This window comes from Meriones unguiculatus, chromosome 8 (assembly GCF_030254825.1).
Source record: "Meriones unguiculatus strain TT.TT164.6M chromosome 8, Bangor_MerUng_6.1, whole genome shotgun sequence".
Classification (NCBI taxonomy): Eukaryota; Metazoa; Chordata; class Mammalia; order Rodentia; family Muridae; genus Meriones; species Meriones unguiculatus.
In genome coordinates, this window is record NC_083356.1 from 78,389,779 (window position 1) to 78,402,948 (window position 13,170).

At 48.3% G+C, this 13,170-nt stretch overlaps 2 protein-coding genes across 3 annotated transcripts in view; one reads left to right on the top strand and one right to left on the bottom strand.

Annotated features, from left to right (window-relative positions):
* Positions 1-11,977, bottom strand: Ndufa8 (NADH:ubiquinone oxidoreductase subunit A8). Its single transcript, XM_021627926.2, has 4 exons — positions 11,810-11,977; positions 7,022-7,185; positions 3,347-3,512; positions 1-307 (listed from the first exon to the last, which is right to left on the bottom strand). The coding sequence occupies exons 1-4, from the start codon at positions 11,960-11,962 to the stop codon at positions 170-172; spliced, it is 621 nt and encodes a 206-aa protein (XP_021483601.1). The 5' UTR covers positions 11,963-11,977; the 3' UTR covers positions 1-169.
* The window catches only part of Morn5 (MORN repeat containing 5), a 24,186-nt gene continuing 22,575 nt past the window's right edge, over positions 11,560-13,170 (top strand). Inside the window, exon 1 of one of the 2 annotated variants that reach the window (XM_060390052.1) lies at positions 11,560-11,727. In XM_060390052.1, the coding sequence (XP_060246035.1) occupies positions 11,632-11,727 (96 nt within the window). In that variant the 5' untranslated portion in view covers positions 11,560-11,631. Of the gene's footprint in view, positions 11,728-12,006; positions 12,201-13,170 lie in introns of those variants that run through there. The other variant, XM_021627927.2, reaches the window with a different exon arrangement.

Sequence of the window (13,170 nt, forward strand, 5' to 3'; positions counted from 1 at the left end):
TTTCCTTTAAAAATTTTAATGGACAGGAAATGTATAGAATAACTGCCAAGTCACATAAATTAACTTTTTTGTTAACGTCTGTGATCCAGGAAAGAACACAAGAGCAGTGTTCTCATCGGCTGTCTAGTCGCATGACCGAGGGGACCCAGTGTGGGCCGTGGACCCATCTTTACATGGTCCAGAAGAAAAAGCGGTTGCCATGCTTGGCAGGCTTCAGATCCCCCTCCATCACAGGGTTGGGCTCCGGCCGTGGTCTTGAGTGATAAGGGTTCTCTGGTAAAGGACGATCTGTTTTCACTTTGGTGACCTGGGAAGGGCGGAGAAAGAAGTCAGGGTTTAAAGGGACTCTGCAGTAGTTGTAACCCTGAGCCCACGGGGTGGGTGTGTGTGTGTCCCCCTCTGCTACTGCTCCCTCGACTACACCTCAGCTTCAAGCTCCAGAAAGATGCCCTAGCCTCATTCAATCCTTGAAGACACTTCTGAAAAGACAGTTTTGGTCACTGTATGATTGGAGCTGAGGATACAGCAGGGAGAGGATCCACACTGTCTCTGGGGTTCACTCGCTGGCTAGTGAGCAAGATCTCCATCATGCTGCCCGATGACAACGGGGAAGGGTGGGCCCTGCACGAGTCACTCACACTGAAGGCTGGGGTCTGGACTATTTCTGCAGACAATCAGGGGCCAGCCAGGAAGATGAAGGGGAACAGAGTGCAAGAGAGCGGAGACAGAGAAGACAGAGGCAACATCTACGGAAGTCACCACAGCAGCAGACTGGACACCTAGGCGTGCTCTGACGTTAGCGCTGATGCTGAGGTGCTGAGCATGTTACCCTGCTCACTCGATTACCAGCTCCCACCAGGTGACTGCTGAGGTCCCTAAGGCTACCTTGCTAGCTACAAAGCCAGCTCTGTCTGCTCTGTGCTTATAAACGCCCCGCCCCGCTAGGGAACAGGGCTAGGAGATACCCAGTGCTGTGCATGGTGCTTGACGGCAGCAGGTGCCACTGTTCCAGGGAAGCAGCCGATCACGACATGCAGGTTGGGGTGCTAGGCCTGGGGGCTGGGACAGAATTCAGAGCAGAGCCAACAGGCCAAATGAGGTGGCAGGTTCTGAGCTGCAGCTGAGAGGGCGCTGGAAAGTGCCTACAACTAGCCTCCCACACACACCTTGGCCCCCAAAATCTCAACTGGAAAGCCACCAATTAAAGCTGGTTTTTAATTTTTGAATTTTGCTGTGGGTCTGAAGACCAGACTTGGGGCCTTGTACATGCCGGGCAAATGTTGTACTACTTGGCAATAGCTAGCTCAGAAATGATCCCTTTGGAAGATAAGGAAGCGGGTCCTTACAAGTGGGCCACAGTCACTAAGCATTTTCTGCCTATGCTCTAGTGGTATCAAGTCTACGCCACCTACATGCATGAGAGGCCAGGTCCATCTGTTTCCGTGCCCCCACTCTCCGGTGCACAGTCACTATAGGTACCCTTTGTGTGAGCACTACCTCCAGCTCATGGGGATGACTATGTTGGAGCTGGAACCCTAATGCAGGTCCCTGTGCCCTGCTCTAACTGTATCACTCAGGGTTCCTGCTCTGTGACAGAGCAGTTCCTAATGCCTCACTCAAGATGTTTATGGAACCAATCTAGAAAACTGTCATTCTTTGTTTCTTGAACACAGAGTAAGCAGGGACTCCCTTGAAAGAACAACTGATCAAGGGAAGAACAAAGCAACTTGCTCTTCTGTATCATGCCACAATAGGAAAGGACAGGAACGCCTCAGGGCCGTTCCTAGAGGGAGGCCTAAGGCAGCCTACTTGATGAAATTGCATGTGGAAATGAACTTCCCACGATGAACTAGGATGTGACGATGAGGCCCCAACTTGCTTTCTCTGCGCTCAGGCTGCTGAGTACAAGCAGGCGGTAGCTCTGCCTAGGGAAGGGCCTGGGCCTGGGCTGGGTCCCAGCTTGCTCCTCAGGAGAGCTGAGCGGGCCAGACAGAACCCAAAGAGAATGAAGCTGCAGTTTAGGCTTCTCTCGGCTGCTTATGACCTTTCTAGAAAGGGACTGAGCAATGGGTTGGAATACAACTATACATGTCAAGAAATAATGGTAACTTTGGGGGGGGGGTTTAAAATATTAATATAAAGACCCAAGGATAAATATACACTGCCTTGATAGCCTGACTCAATCCTCACTGTGGTGAGGAAAAAGGAGAAAAAGTAGTTTTACTCATTAAGTGTGTGGGTCCTATCACTTTCCAAATCTGAGTTGGCCACTATTTAAAATCTTTTTTTCAGTTTAGCAAAAGAATGTGTCTGGAGTAAAACTAAGTATGGCAGATAAAAACAAAACAAAACAAAAAAAAGGCGAGGCTACCAGTCTATTTGTGACAACTATTCACGGATGCTGGGAGGGGAACTAAGATGAACAGCCAGCGTGCCTGGTGCTACGCAGGGTCTCCCACAGCCTCTCAGGCACACGGCTCTTCCAGGAAGGCAAGGATCCTGAGCCTCACTGGCAGACAGGGCCAGACAGGAAGTTAGAAAGTTTGTGATTCCACAGGAGGGTGTGGAAGCAAGATTCAGAACTAGTGTGTCCATCCACCTCGTCCTTCCCTTCAAGCCCTGCTCCCTGGTGCTAAGCAGTGGAGGAGCCGGCAGGCCATTGTGGGCAAGACTTCTTCAGCGGCATGCCATGATACAGGGAGGCCCTCAGCTCGGGAGCAGGTGAGAGTCCCAACAGTCTTTACAGTTTCAATGATGCATCTTTCTTTCCCACACAGATCACCCTACAGTGAAGACAGAGCTTTGGCCCTAAATTCTTCAATTTCGCAGAACGAACTATCTTCAAAGGCCGAGGAGACCCACGCCCTCCCAGTTCTCAACAAGAACTCTCCAGGAAGGCAACAGCCGTAAGGCAGGGTGGGGCGGGCTTAGGGGGATCGACACAGTCATGAAGTGCACAGAGCACAGACACCAGCACAGGCCTCCACTGATGCTTCAACCCACAGACAAGTCATCACCAAGATCACTAACACGGGATGAGGGGAGGACAGGCTTCTCACTACGGGCAGGGACTTTTAAATTCTTGGTGTTCCGAGAGTTGGGCACAGCCTGACCCTACTGCCCAGGTGAACTCACCGGATGGCACCTAACATGTACACAGCTTTGCTCCCTTAGCTACCTAAGCCAAAGCACATGAGCACATGTTAGAACACCCCAAGTCCTCCTTTATCCACCTGGTAAACAGGACGACTCATCCTCTCCATCCTCTGAGGGACCCTTTCGGACCACCTCCTGACTTTGTCCAACCTCCATCCCAGGCCAGAGCGAGGCCCACCAGCAGCCGTACCTTAGACAGCTCCCCAAGGTCAGGCCGCACCCAGCCCAGCTTGTCCAGCACACACTCGTCAAATTTTGCCTGCTGTTTGCGGCAGTGACGGAACAGCTGCATGTTGGAATAATCGAGGCAAGTCCAATACTCTGTGAAAGGCTCCGCACAGTGAAGCTTTATCTGCCTAGAGAGGAGAGCTACAGGTTAGGGACAGTTCTTTGTGAAACAGAAATGGCCACAGGCACGGATGGCTACGCTGTGTGCCACCTTCAAGAGAAAATGACAGCAAATGCCGAGGCTGTGGGAAGGAGCCTCTTTCGTGCTGGAATGCAACTGCTGTGAAAGTCAGTGTGGGCGGTCCTCAAAAAGCCAGGCGTAGTGTGGCACGCCTGTAATCCCAGCACTCAGGGAGGCAGAGGCAGGCGGATCGCTGTGAGTTCGAGGCCAGCCTGGTCTACAAAGCAAGTCCAGGACAGCCAAGGCTACACAGAGACCCTGTCTCAAAAAAAACCAACCAACCAAACAAACAAACAAAACAAAACGTGACCCATCTATACCACTCCAAGCCTACACCCGAAGCCTTTCTATAGCATACAGAGAGCAGTTCATTTGTGTCGACTGCTGCTCCATTCACAGACCCTACACATCCAGCAACAGAACTCTGGATAATGAAAATGTGTACATGCACACAATAGAATTTCTATGCAGCTCTATTTATTTATTTATTTATTTATTTGTTTGTTTGTTTGTTTGTTTGAGTCTGTGTAGTCCTGAAACTTGCTCTGTAGACTAGGCTGGCCTTGAAGGTAGGCCTGAAACTTGCTCTGTAGACCAGGCTGGCCTTGAACTCAGAGCTCTGCCTGCCTCTACCTCCCTGAGTGCTGGGATTATAGGCATGCACCATCTCACTCAGCTTTTAAGAAATATGAAATCTGCAGGAAAATAAAGCTAAGAAGTATCTTCTTAAGCAAGGCAGCACAGTCTCAGACAAGAATACTGGTCCTCTCTCATATCTCATGTGAATGCAGACTTTAATACACGCATGTTTATACGGTGTCTCATTAACCATTAGGCTAGGTCATAATGCGTGCACAAAAATAAAGCACTGTGAGAGTGAATACAGACTAGGACAAGAGACCCACACAGTAGATCAAGAGGTGTTGGGGTGCAAAAGGTCACACGTGACATGGAAGTATAAAGGCTACTTGGGATGGGAACACACAAGGGAGGCAGGATCATAAGGAAAGGTGGGAAGAAAAACAAAAACAAATTTTGTTTGAAAAATGTCACAATGTAACCTAACTTTCTATAAGCTTTGGAACTAAAGAAAAACAAAAACAAACCCAAAGTTAAGAACCAGTAAGTAAAAAGTTAAAGATAAAAAGATTTCTGAAAAACAAGCCTTTCTTTGCCCAGCAAAAATAACAGACTATGGCCCGAGACACTCAACGGAACTCACCTGAAGCCTACTCCCTCTTAATCTCAGCTCGGCAAACTCAGCAGAGAAGGAAGCAGTCAGAGCCTGGCCTGCTGACAGAGGCCAGAGGTGACAGGCCTTCTTAAGCAAACACATGAGCTAACTGGAAGTTGGCGCTGGGGCCCACACTCCAGAGCTCCGGCCTCACTCCCAAAGTGTGCTGGCCAGAACCAGAGTCCTCGAGGAACTGGGTGCTGCTGGAAGCAGGGCAGCAAATAATTCACTCTGGACTACCAAAAGCAGCTGGAGGAAGCTGAGGACACGGGCCAGTAGTTAAAGCACTTGCCACACAAGTAACAGGACTAGAATGGGGATTCCAGAACCCATGCTAAGTGCCAAGTTATCCTGGCAGCCCACTGTAATACCATCCTCTGAAAGAGGGGACAGGAGATCCCAAAGCAAGCTAGCCAGCGGAACTAGCCATGTTACTATGCTCCATGTTTGAGTGAGAGACCCTGCCTCAATGAATAAAAATTCCTGATATCAACCTTAAGCTTCCGTTTGAATGTGGGCACATGTGCACACACAGTCACACACACATGTTCACACAGAAACAGACACACAAAGAAACCACACGGCTAAGGAGACTAGGTGTGGGGCACAGGACTGTAATCCCAGCATGCGGGAGGTGACACCGGAGGACCAGTTCAAGGATAGCCTTAGCTACAGAGTAAATCTGAGGCCAGCCTGGGTTACATGAGACCCCATTTCCCCCAGCCCTGAGAGAGAAAGGGTGGAGAGAAAAGGAGGTGGATGAAGCAACCCCTTCCTTTTTCATTCAGACCTGTTAGGAATTGAATAAACACAAATTCAAGGAAGAACGAAAAAGTACTACTTATGTATGCCACTCGCTGCCCCAGCTGAGGCCCAAATGAACCCAGGACCTTGTGCTTGCTAGGCAAGTGCAAAATAGCACGGTTTAATGTAAAAGCCATATTTAAGGCAGTGGAAAAAAACTCCGACTGCCTTTCTGCCAACAGACTAAAGACTGAAAGTGATTCTTATTCTAGAACCTGAGGACCGTCAACGCATGGCCCTCCTTTAGAATGTCTCAGGAAGACTTTCTGAGCCTAAGCACACAGTGAAAGTCTACTTTCCCTGCCTGGCCCCTGCCACTCAGCTTCTCTCCTAGGACTCAGTGTGAGCCAACACCCTTGTGTAACCTGCACCCCTTCTCCTCTACTGTGTTCTCCACAGTCTGTGGCAGAAGAGGCGTCACAGCCTAGTATTGCAGTGGGAGATTGTGGATCAGCACTGCAGTGGGAGATCATTTTTAGCTCCTCAAATAAGTAAAGACACAGTGGGCCCAAGGCAGAGAGCTCCTAAAGTGGCTCTCAGCTGTTAGGCTACAGCAAAGCGAAAGACTATTTGAAAATACGGTCAACAGAGAAATGCTGAGCCAAGAGGCTGTGCAGAGCAGAGGAAAAAGGAACCACATAGTTCTGCCATCATTTAGACCCTTGAATCCAGCCCTGCCCACACTTCCACTATTTCTGGGCTACACAGCTAAGCAGCCAACTCTCCCAGAGTTGAGTTGTCCTTTTTATTGTACTAAAAGTCTAGAAACACTTTTCTAAGGCTGAGAGAGGTGGTGTACACTGTAGGTTCAGCACTTGGGAGCTGAAGCAGGGATGTGTGTTCCAGGCCTACACAGTGGGTGCTGGGCTGGCTGAATCAAACCAATTTTTTTTTTTTTTTTTTTTTGAGACAGACTCTAATGCAACTGGAACTGGCTTCAAACTCCCTGGGTAGCCATGGCTACCCTTGCTGATCCTCTTGCCTCCACCTCCTGAACACCAGGATTACAAGACCATGTCACCATGGACAACTAACATGGTCAGTGAATTACACACCTGGGCTTGTACTTAAGTATTGAGCACAGGGTCCTACCTGAAAAATCAACCTCAGCGCTTTCCTAATCATAACAACTGCCCACTGTCTGTCAACAAGCATTGGGCTGAGATGTCTGCACACACCTTTTCAAAAGATCTACCGCAATACTGCAGAGGACAGACACTATTTCACAGCTGAAAAGTGAGATTCACAGAGGTACAAAACAAATCCAAGACAAAAAAAAAAATTAATTTTGGTCCACCTGATTTCAAAACCCACACACTTGCAACTCCACTTAATTGGCCAGAACTCGCTCCCTCATTTAAGCATATTTCAAAGTACCCTGACGTTTAACGCAGGCGCTGCCTCTGAGTGAGTCTTACCTGAAGAAGTTCAGTGCACACCCGTTGACCAGCTTGCCCTCCTTCAGGCAGCGCCTCGGGTCCTTCTCTTCCCAACGGCATAGCATGAACTCCTTATTGGCCTTATCACACTGGGCTCCATAGTGATGGGCGGCAGCTTTAAGCACGGCTGAGCTGACTTTCACCTGGGAAAGCAACGCAGAGGGGAGTCACACACTACGTCGGGTACCTCTGCCTCATCACGGAGCTGGCCGGAACAGAGGAACACACAGGAAGCACTACTGTTCTGGGTCGTGATTCCTTCCAGCTGAGTGCCTGGACTACCCCAGCTCTCCCACGTGTCTTTGTAGGCTGACAGACCATCCCATTTTCTCTCAGAGATGAGGGTGGCGACCCTACAGAATCTTGCTTGAAACAACCCTGTCGATGCTGCTACAGTTTCTCTCCAGGAATGAAGTGAATCATACATACAAGGACGTCGGAAACTCCCAGAGGGCTGGGGAATCATAAAGCAAGGCGAGGGAAAAGCAGGAGCTCATGGCCTGGCAAATTATTACCAAGAACGGAGTCCTGGAGTCGGCCCATGCTGATGCTGAACTCCTGCACTGTGACCATGAGAGACTCCCTTGCTTGCCTTCTTTCTTGAGCAGCACCCTAGTGCGGCTGTAGGCAGCTCGAACACAAGGAACTGCTGAGTCGAGGGCCCAGCTCCCTGCTCTAGGGTCTCAGCCTATGCCAAAAACTACAATTTTCAATTACTGGAACCAGACAGAGCATTCTGGTATCTGGGAGAACTTACCTTTATGTTCACTTTTCATTTTGGCTCCTCTGTTTCTCTTCTAATAATCCTTACTGTTCTACCTCAGCCTGCAAGCGAACACTGGTCACCAGCTGTGCCATAGGCAACTTCCTAAGCCTAAACTTTAAAGAGCAGGGTGGGGTACTGGCATCTGGGTGGGCCTGTCTGACAGTCCTGTTCAGGGAGCGTCTTTCTGCTCTAGCGTGCTTTTGCTTTATTATTGCTGTTTGCCCCACCAAGGAATTTTCAGATTCCTGATCAACTGAGAAATGTGACAGAGGATATTAGCATGTTTCCTAAAACCCAGTCTGTCAGGCTACTGTACTTTACTACACTACTGAACTGGACTTTTAAAAACCTGAGGCTTTTAACATGAGAAAAGTCTATAGTCTTATCTTTACGCAGCTTGTACATATAAATCACCAAATAAGACAAATGTTGGGGAAAGAAGAGAGAGACCCACCTATAGCCCACAGCAGCGGTTCTCCACCTTCCTAATGCAGCCCTTTACTACAGTTTCTCCTCAGGCTGTAGTGACTCTTAGTGTCATCTCTGAGGGTCACCACCCACAGGCTGAGAACCTACCAGAAGGAGGCTAGAGCCAGGACTGCTCACCAACATTATACTGCTGCAGCTATCAATCAAAGGTCGGCTTAAGACAAAACTGCCATGGCAACTCTAACAAATTTATATCCCAAATCTGTAAATGTTTGTATTTTGGTACATATTTGCTTGTTTTATTACCTATAGCCAGTCGGAAAATTAATAGGTAGTCAACCTTTTTGGTTTTTTGTCTGGCTTTTGGAGACACTCTTGAAGTAGCCCAGGCTGGCTTTGAAATATGTAGGTCAATCCTCTCAATCTTCCTGCCTCAGACTCCCTAGAGCTGGTTACAAGCATGTGCTTCCAGTCTTACTCGGCGGTTTAGAGCACAGTCTGCTCTTCCAGAGGACATAGGTTCAATTCTCAGCACCCACATGGGAGCTCAAAATCACCTGTAACTCCAGCTCCATGGGATTTGATGCCCTCTTCTGGCTCTCATGGGAACCAGGTATAAGTGTGGGCACATACATCCACACAGCCAAAAACATTCATACACATGAAATAAAGAAATTAAAAAAAAAAAAAAACTTTTATTAAAAAACTGAACACCATTTTACCTGCTGGCCAGATGTCTCAAAAACTATCTTTAAATGACTGATTTGGTTACTTAAATCCTTAAGACAGCAGCCCTCCAAAGCCTGCAGCATTAGTTGCTTTATTTCCCTACACAGCTAGCAGTCTTATCAAAAGGAAGATATATTCGTGCTGTCACGGGGAAACAGAGGTGAGACACATTCACTGGGCCAATTCCTAAATGGCAATAAACAGATGCCCTTGCGATGACATGCCGGCTGGCCCCAGAACTGGAACCCAGATGCTGAAGCCTCTCGTCGGGCCTTTGGCACGGCACCATCACCAAGAGAGAAGAGAACTTGAGATGTAACTGTGTTCCCTCACCTGCTTCTTCATAACTGATCATATCCAGCAGTGCCCACTCAAATTAATCCAGCATCCTTTGTCTCCAGAGCACAGAATCTCAGCATCCTTCCTCATTGGCCTTCACACAGCCGCTCTGCACTGTTGGCTTCCAAAGACAGCAAGTGTGCAGAGCTGAGCCAGACACAATCACAGCAAAGCCCCCAAATCTTCCATACTTGTCTTGCTTCTATAAGCCATGACCGCAGCCCTTCTTACAGTACTTAACTTATGGCAGGCCTGCTTTCTTATTTATGTAAAGTGAGGCATAATGTACTATTTCTTTTCATAGGACCGTCTGAGGATCCAGTGAACTCAGATCTGTACAAAATGCTAACAATGTGCCTGACACATAAAATGAACATCAACACTGGCTGCTGCTTAAATTTTATTCTAGATTATCAATGCACCCGAGGAACCTTGAACCCAAAGCTTCTGGATGTTTTTCCGTGGGGATGTGACATGACTTCTCAGTCAACGAAGTCCAGAATGGATTTTTACCTGCTCCCCAAAGCTGCTGCTGCTCTTGGCCTCCCTGGGTTTGTTGTCATATTGCAAACCTGACCTAGATTCTTCAACCCTTGCGCCTCCTCATTTCAGATGAGGTGCTGATTTTTTGACTCCATTCAGCACAGCTGTCAGTTACCAGGGCTATTATATCAGCCACTGGAACTGGCCTTCCTGCATTTCTTGCTCTTCAATCCAGTCTCTGTAAAGCTGCTGAAGTGACCTTCCTAAACAACAATTCTTATTTCACTCAGCTGTTACAACGAATCAGAAACTAAGGGGTCATGCTTAGCAGCACAGTGGAACCTCAGCTTCCTATTTGCTGTTCAAGGCTTTCTGGGCCCAAACTGTCTCCACAACCTTCTCAAAGGGGCCTGTGCTGCTCTCTCAATGTAATTCACTGTTTCTGGAATCCACATTCAGGTCCCCGACTTCCCCCATGACCTTATCTTGTTCATTTCCTACCTTTACCTAACTTTTCTCTCCATCTCTACCCATAAAAATGACAGCCTTCAAATGTGATGTACAGTAAGCCTAAAGTGTGCTTTCTCTATCCCTTTTATGTCCTCTTGGAGAACTGTACAGCCAAAGTCACCTCATCTTGCAAGCAAAATACCTGTCTACAAGTGCTAAAAGCTACTCAGAGTACCCACACCAAAGGCCTAGAAGTCAGATCCAACATCAAATCACCAGTGCTCGCCAATCTTTCAGTCTTTAGTTATTTACATAATTATATATATGTATCAATTATATAAACTTTAATTATTTACATACTTACAGATATCAACTGTGCAAACTTTAAAGATACATTTATTAGAAAACTCTTGTATGAAATGTCTGCTGAGCCAAATTTAAAACTCAACAAAATGCGTCAACTCGTGTTTAACCAGTTTCATGGTGGGATAAGAATAAGAAGACTGGCTTATGGGAATATCCCTCTTGTCACCTCTTGGTAAATGTCACTTTCATATAAAGCCCATGAGCACAGCTAATAGTTTCTTCATCGGAGGTAAATGAAAATAGCTGCCATCCTCAGAGGTTTATAAGAGACTACATAAAGGAGTGTTGGGGAAATACTTAACATAGTGCCATCATATAACTTTTAGCCTCCCCGGTCTGTTTTTTGGACCTGCCATGACAAGTCCTTCTGCCTTAACATATCCATCTTTTCCCATCATCTCACAGGAGAAAGTCCAAACTTCTCTAGGGGCCCATCACTGCTAACACTAGGCTGACATCAGCTAGCCCTCAGCTTCCTCAACACACATGGTCCTACGCCTCCTTCCTCACTCTACTGCACTTGAGCTCAGAGCTTTAACAGCCTGTGTTTCAGAACAGATGCAGGTTCCAAATAAAACTCTTCCACACACTGTCTATGTGACCTTGGGCAAATCACTTCTACCTATGGGGCCTACTTCTGGTCTACAAGGAAAGATCAGTGACACCCTACTGTGTGTTTCAAGTAATTAGCAGCCTGGCCTTTAGAAATGGCTTGATCGTGTTTGCAATAATTACAGTAATGCTTCACTTTTACCCCACAGCATTGTGCCGTACAGCCTCTTTACCTATAAACTATGAAAGGAGGACACTGTCTCTCATTTTCCATCGCATGTGTACATATCGAACATTAAGTGTCTCTTTAAGAGTTAAACGCTTTAAAGGTGTCCAGACTCACTGTCCAACAGGCACTGTATGAGGCCGCAGCTCCCGGGCCTGCTCCGCATTGAGATTTTGACAGGCTTGGTGGAAGGTGAGCGTCTGGATTGGCATACTCGCCTCAGGGGCAGGAAAAGCAAAGGGCTAGGTGATGCTAATAGAAAGTGCCACTCCGATTAACAGGAGGAGAGGCCGGTCGCGGTGGGCAGCAGGGTGTCTGGAGCCACGGCGGGATGTGATCGCGCAGGTAAGCAGAGGCCAAGACCGAGCCTGGGCCCGCCTGGAAGCTGCAGCCCGTGCCTCCCGCCTGCCCTCGGGGTGAGCCTCACCTCTTCCACTTTCAGCTCTTCCAGAGTGGGCAGCTCCACTATCCCCGGCATGACGGCGGCAGCCGCGACCCTGACCAGGTGCCCTCGGCCGCGTCGCCCGTCTCCTTCAATTCCCCTTTGGGTCTCCGAGAGCGCCCTGCACCATCTGCGCATGCGTCTCCGGAGACGCGCAAGCGCAACTGCTCTGCGGCCGATAGGGGAGAGCGTACGCCATTCCGGGAAGTCAAGCGAGGGCTCAAGGCGGGGCTTCATCTGGTCTCCGCCCTCTTTTTCTGGTTGTTATAGTGACGGGGAGGCCTGCCTCCCTGAAGTTGGTGTCTAAGTGCTAGACCCTAGCTGCTGACATGCAGTACACCGGGAGCAAATTTATTGGGTCATACGTAAACAGGAGGTAAGGTCCCATTCGTCCGTGTGTCCGCTCTCTAGGGCTGGGGAGACGGCTGCCTTTGGCCTCTGCCAAGGACCTTGTACCAAGCGCTTTCAAAAACTTATTCAACTAATGTCCTCAAGCACCCCTATCTAATAAGCAGCGTAGATGGAATTCATTCGTGTGTGTGCGTGTGTGTGTGTGTGTGTATGCTTGTGCTTGTGTGTGCGCGTTCCCAGCATCCACATGATGGCTCACGACCATCTGTAACCAAAGTTGCTCTTCTGGCCTCTGTGGGCGTCAGGTATATACGTGGTGCACACACACACGTAAGCAAACAAACACATTAAAAAAACAGAAATAGCCGGGCATGGGGGCGTATGCTTTTAATCCCTCCTCAGGAGAGAGAGGCAGGTGGATCTCTGTGAGTTCAAGGCCAGCCTGGTCTACAAAGCAAGTTCCTGGACAGCTAGAGCTCTTGCACAGAGAAACCCTGTCTCAAAAACAAAACAAAAACCATGGCCAATTTGGGAGGGTCTGTATGCACGTACGTGCTAGAGAAACACGTGCAAGGTGTTTTGAGTTTGGGAAAGAGGGGCAATGGTCTAGCCAAGCACACGGACAGATTCCTAGAGGAAGTGGGATGCCGTCTCAAATCTTCAGTCAGTTTTGCAAGGTAGATGGTATTATCTCAACTTCAGGGATAAAGGGGGAGAGGGAGCCCTTAAGACTCAAGACTCTTTTTCTAACACCTTAGGGAGTTCAAAGATGATGTGTGTACCGCTTTCAAGCAGTGAGACAGTTCGGGCTGTTCTTGCAAATGGGTTGAACTTAAGCAAAAATGGCGTGCTCACTGTTGTGAATACACAGCTAAGAAGTGAGGGGGGGGTCAAGAAGTTCTACTTTTTTCTATGTCTAAACCACATCATTCCTTCCCACAAGGCCTTGCTACAGCCCAAGTTTTCTCAGGTGGAGGTGAAGGCTTGGCATCATA

What these genes read in the sequence shown, in the direction of transcription:
- Ndufa8 (XM_021627926.2), bottom strand. Translation starts at nt 11,962, where the DNA reads ATGCGCAGATGGTGCAGGGCGCTCTCGGAGACCCAAAGGGGAATTGAA. An exon ending in AAGAGCTGAAAGTGGAAGAG is followed by an intron (nt 7,186 to 11,809) that starts GTGAGGCTCACC and finishes TTGCTTTCCCAG; the next exon opens with GTGAAAGTCAGCTCAGCCGT. An exon ending in ACCTTGGGGAGCTGTCTAAG is followed by an intron (nt 308 to 3,346) that starts GTACGGCTGCTG and finishes CGCCCTTCCCAG; the next exon opens with GTCACCAAAGTGAAAACAGA.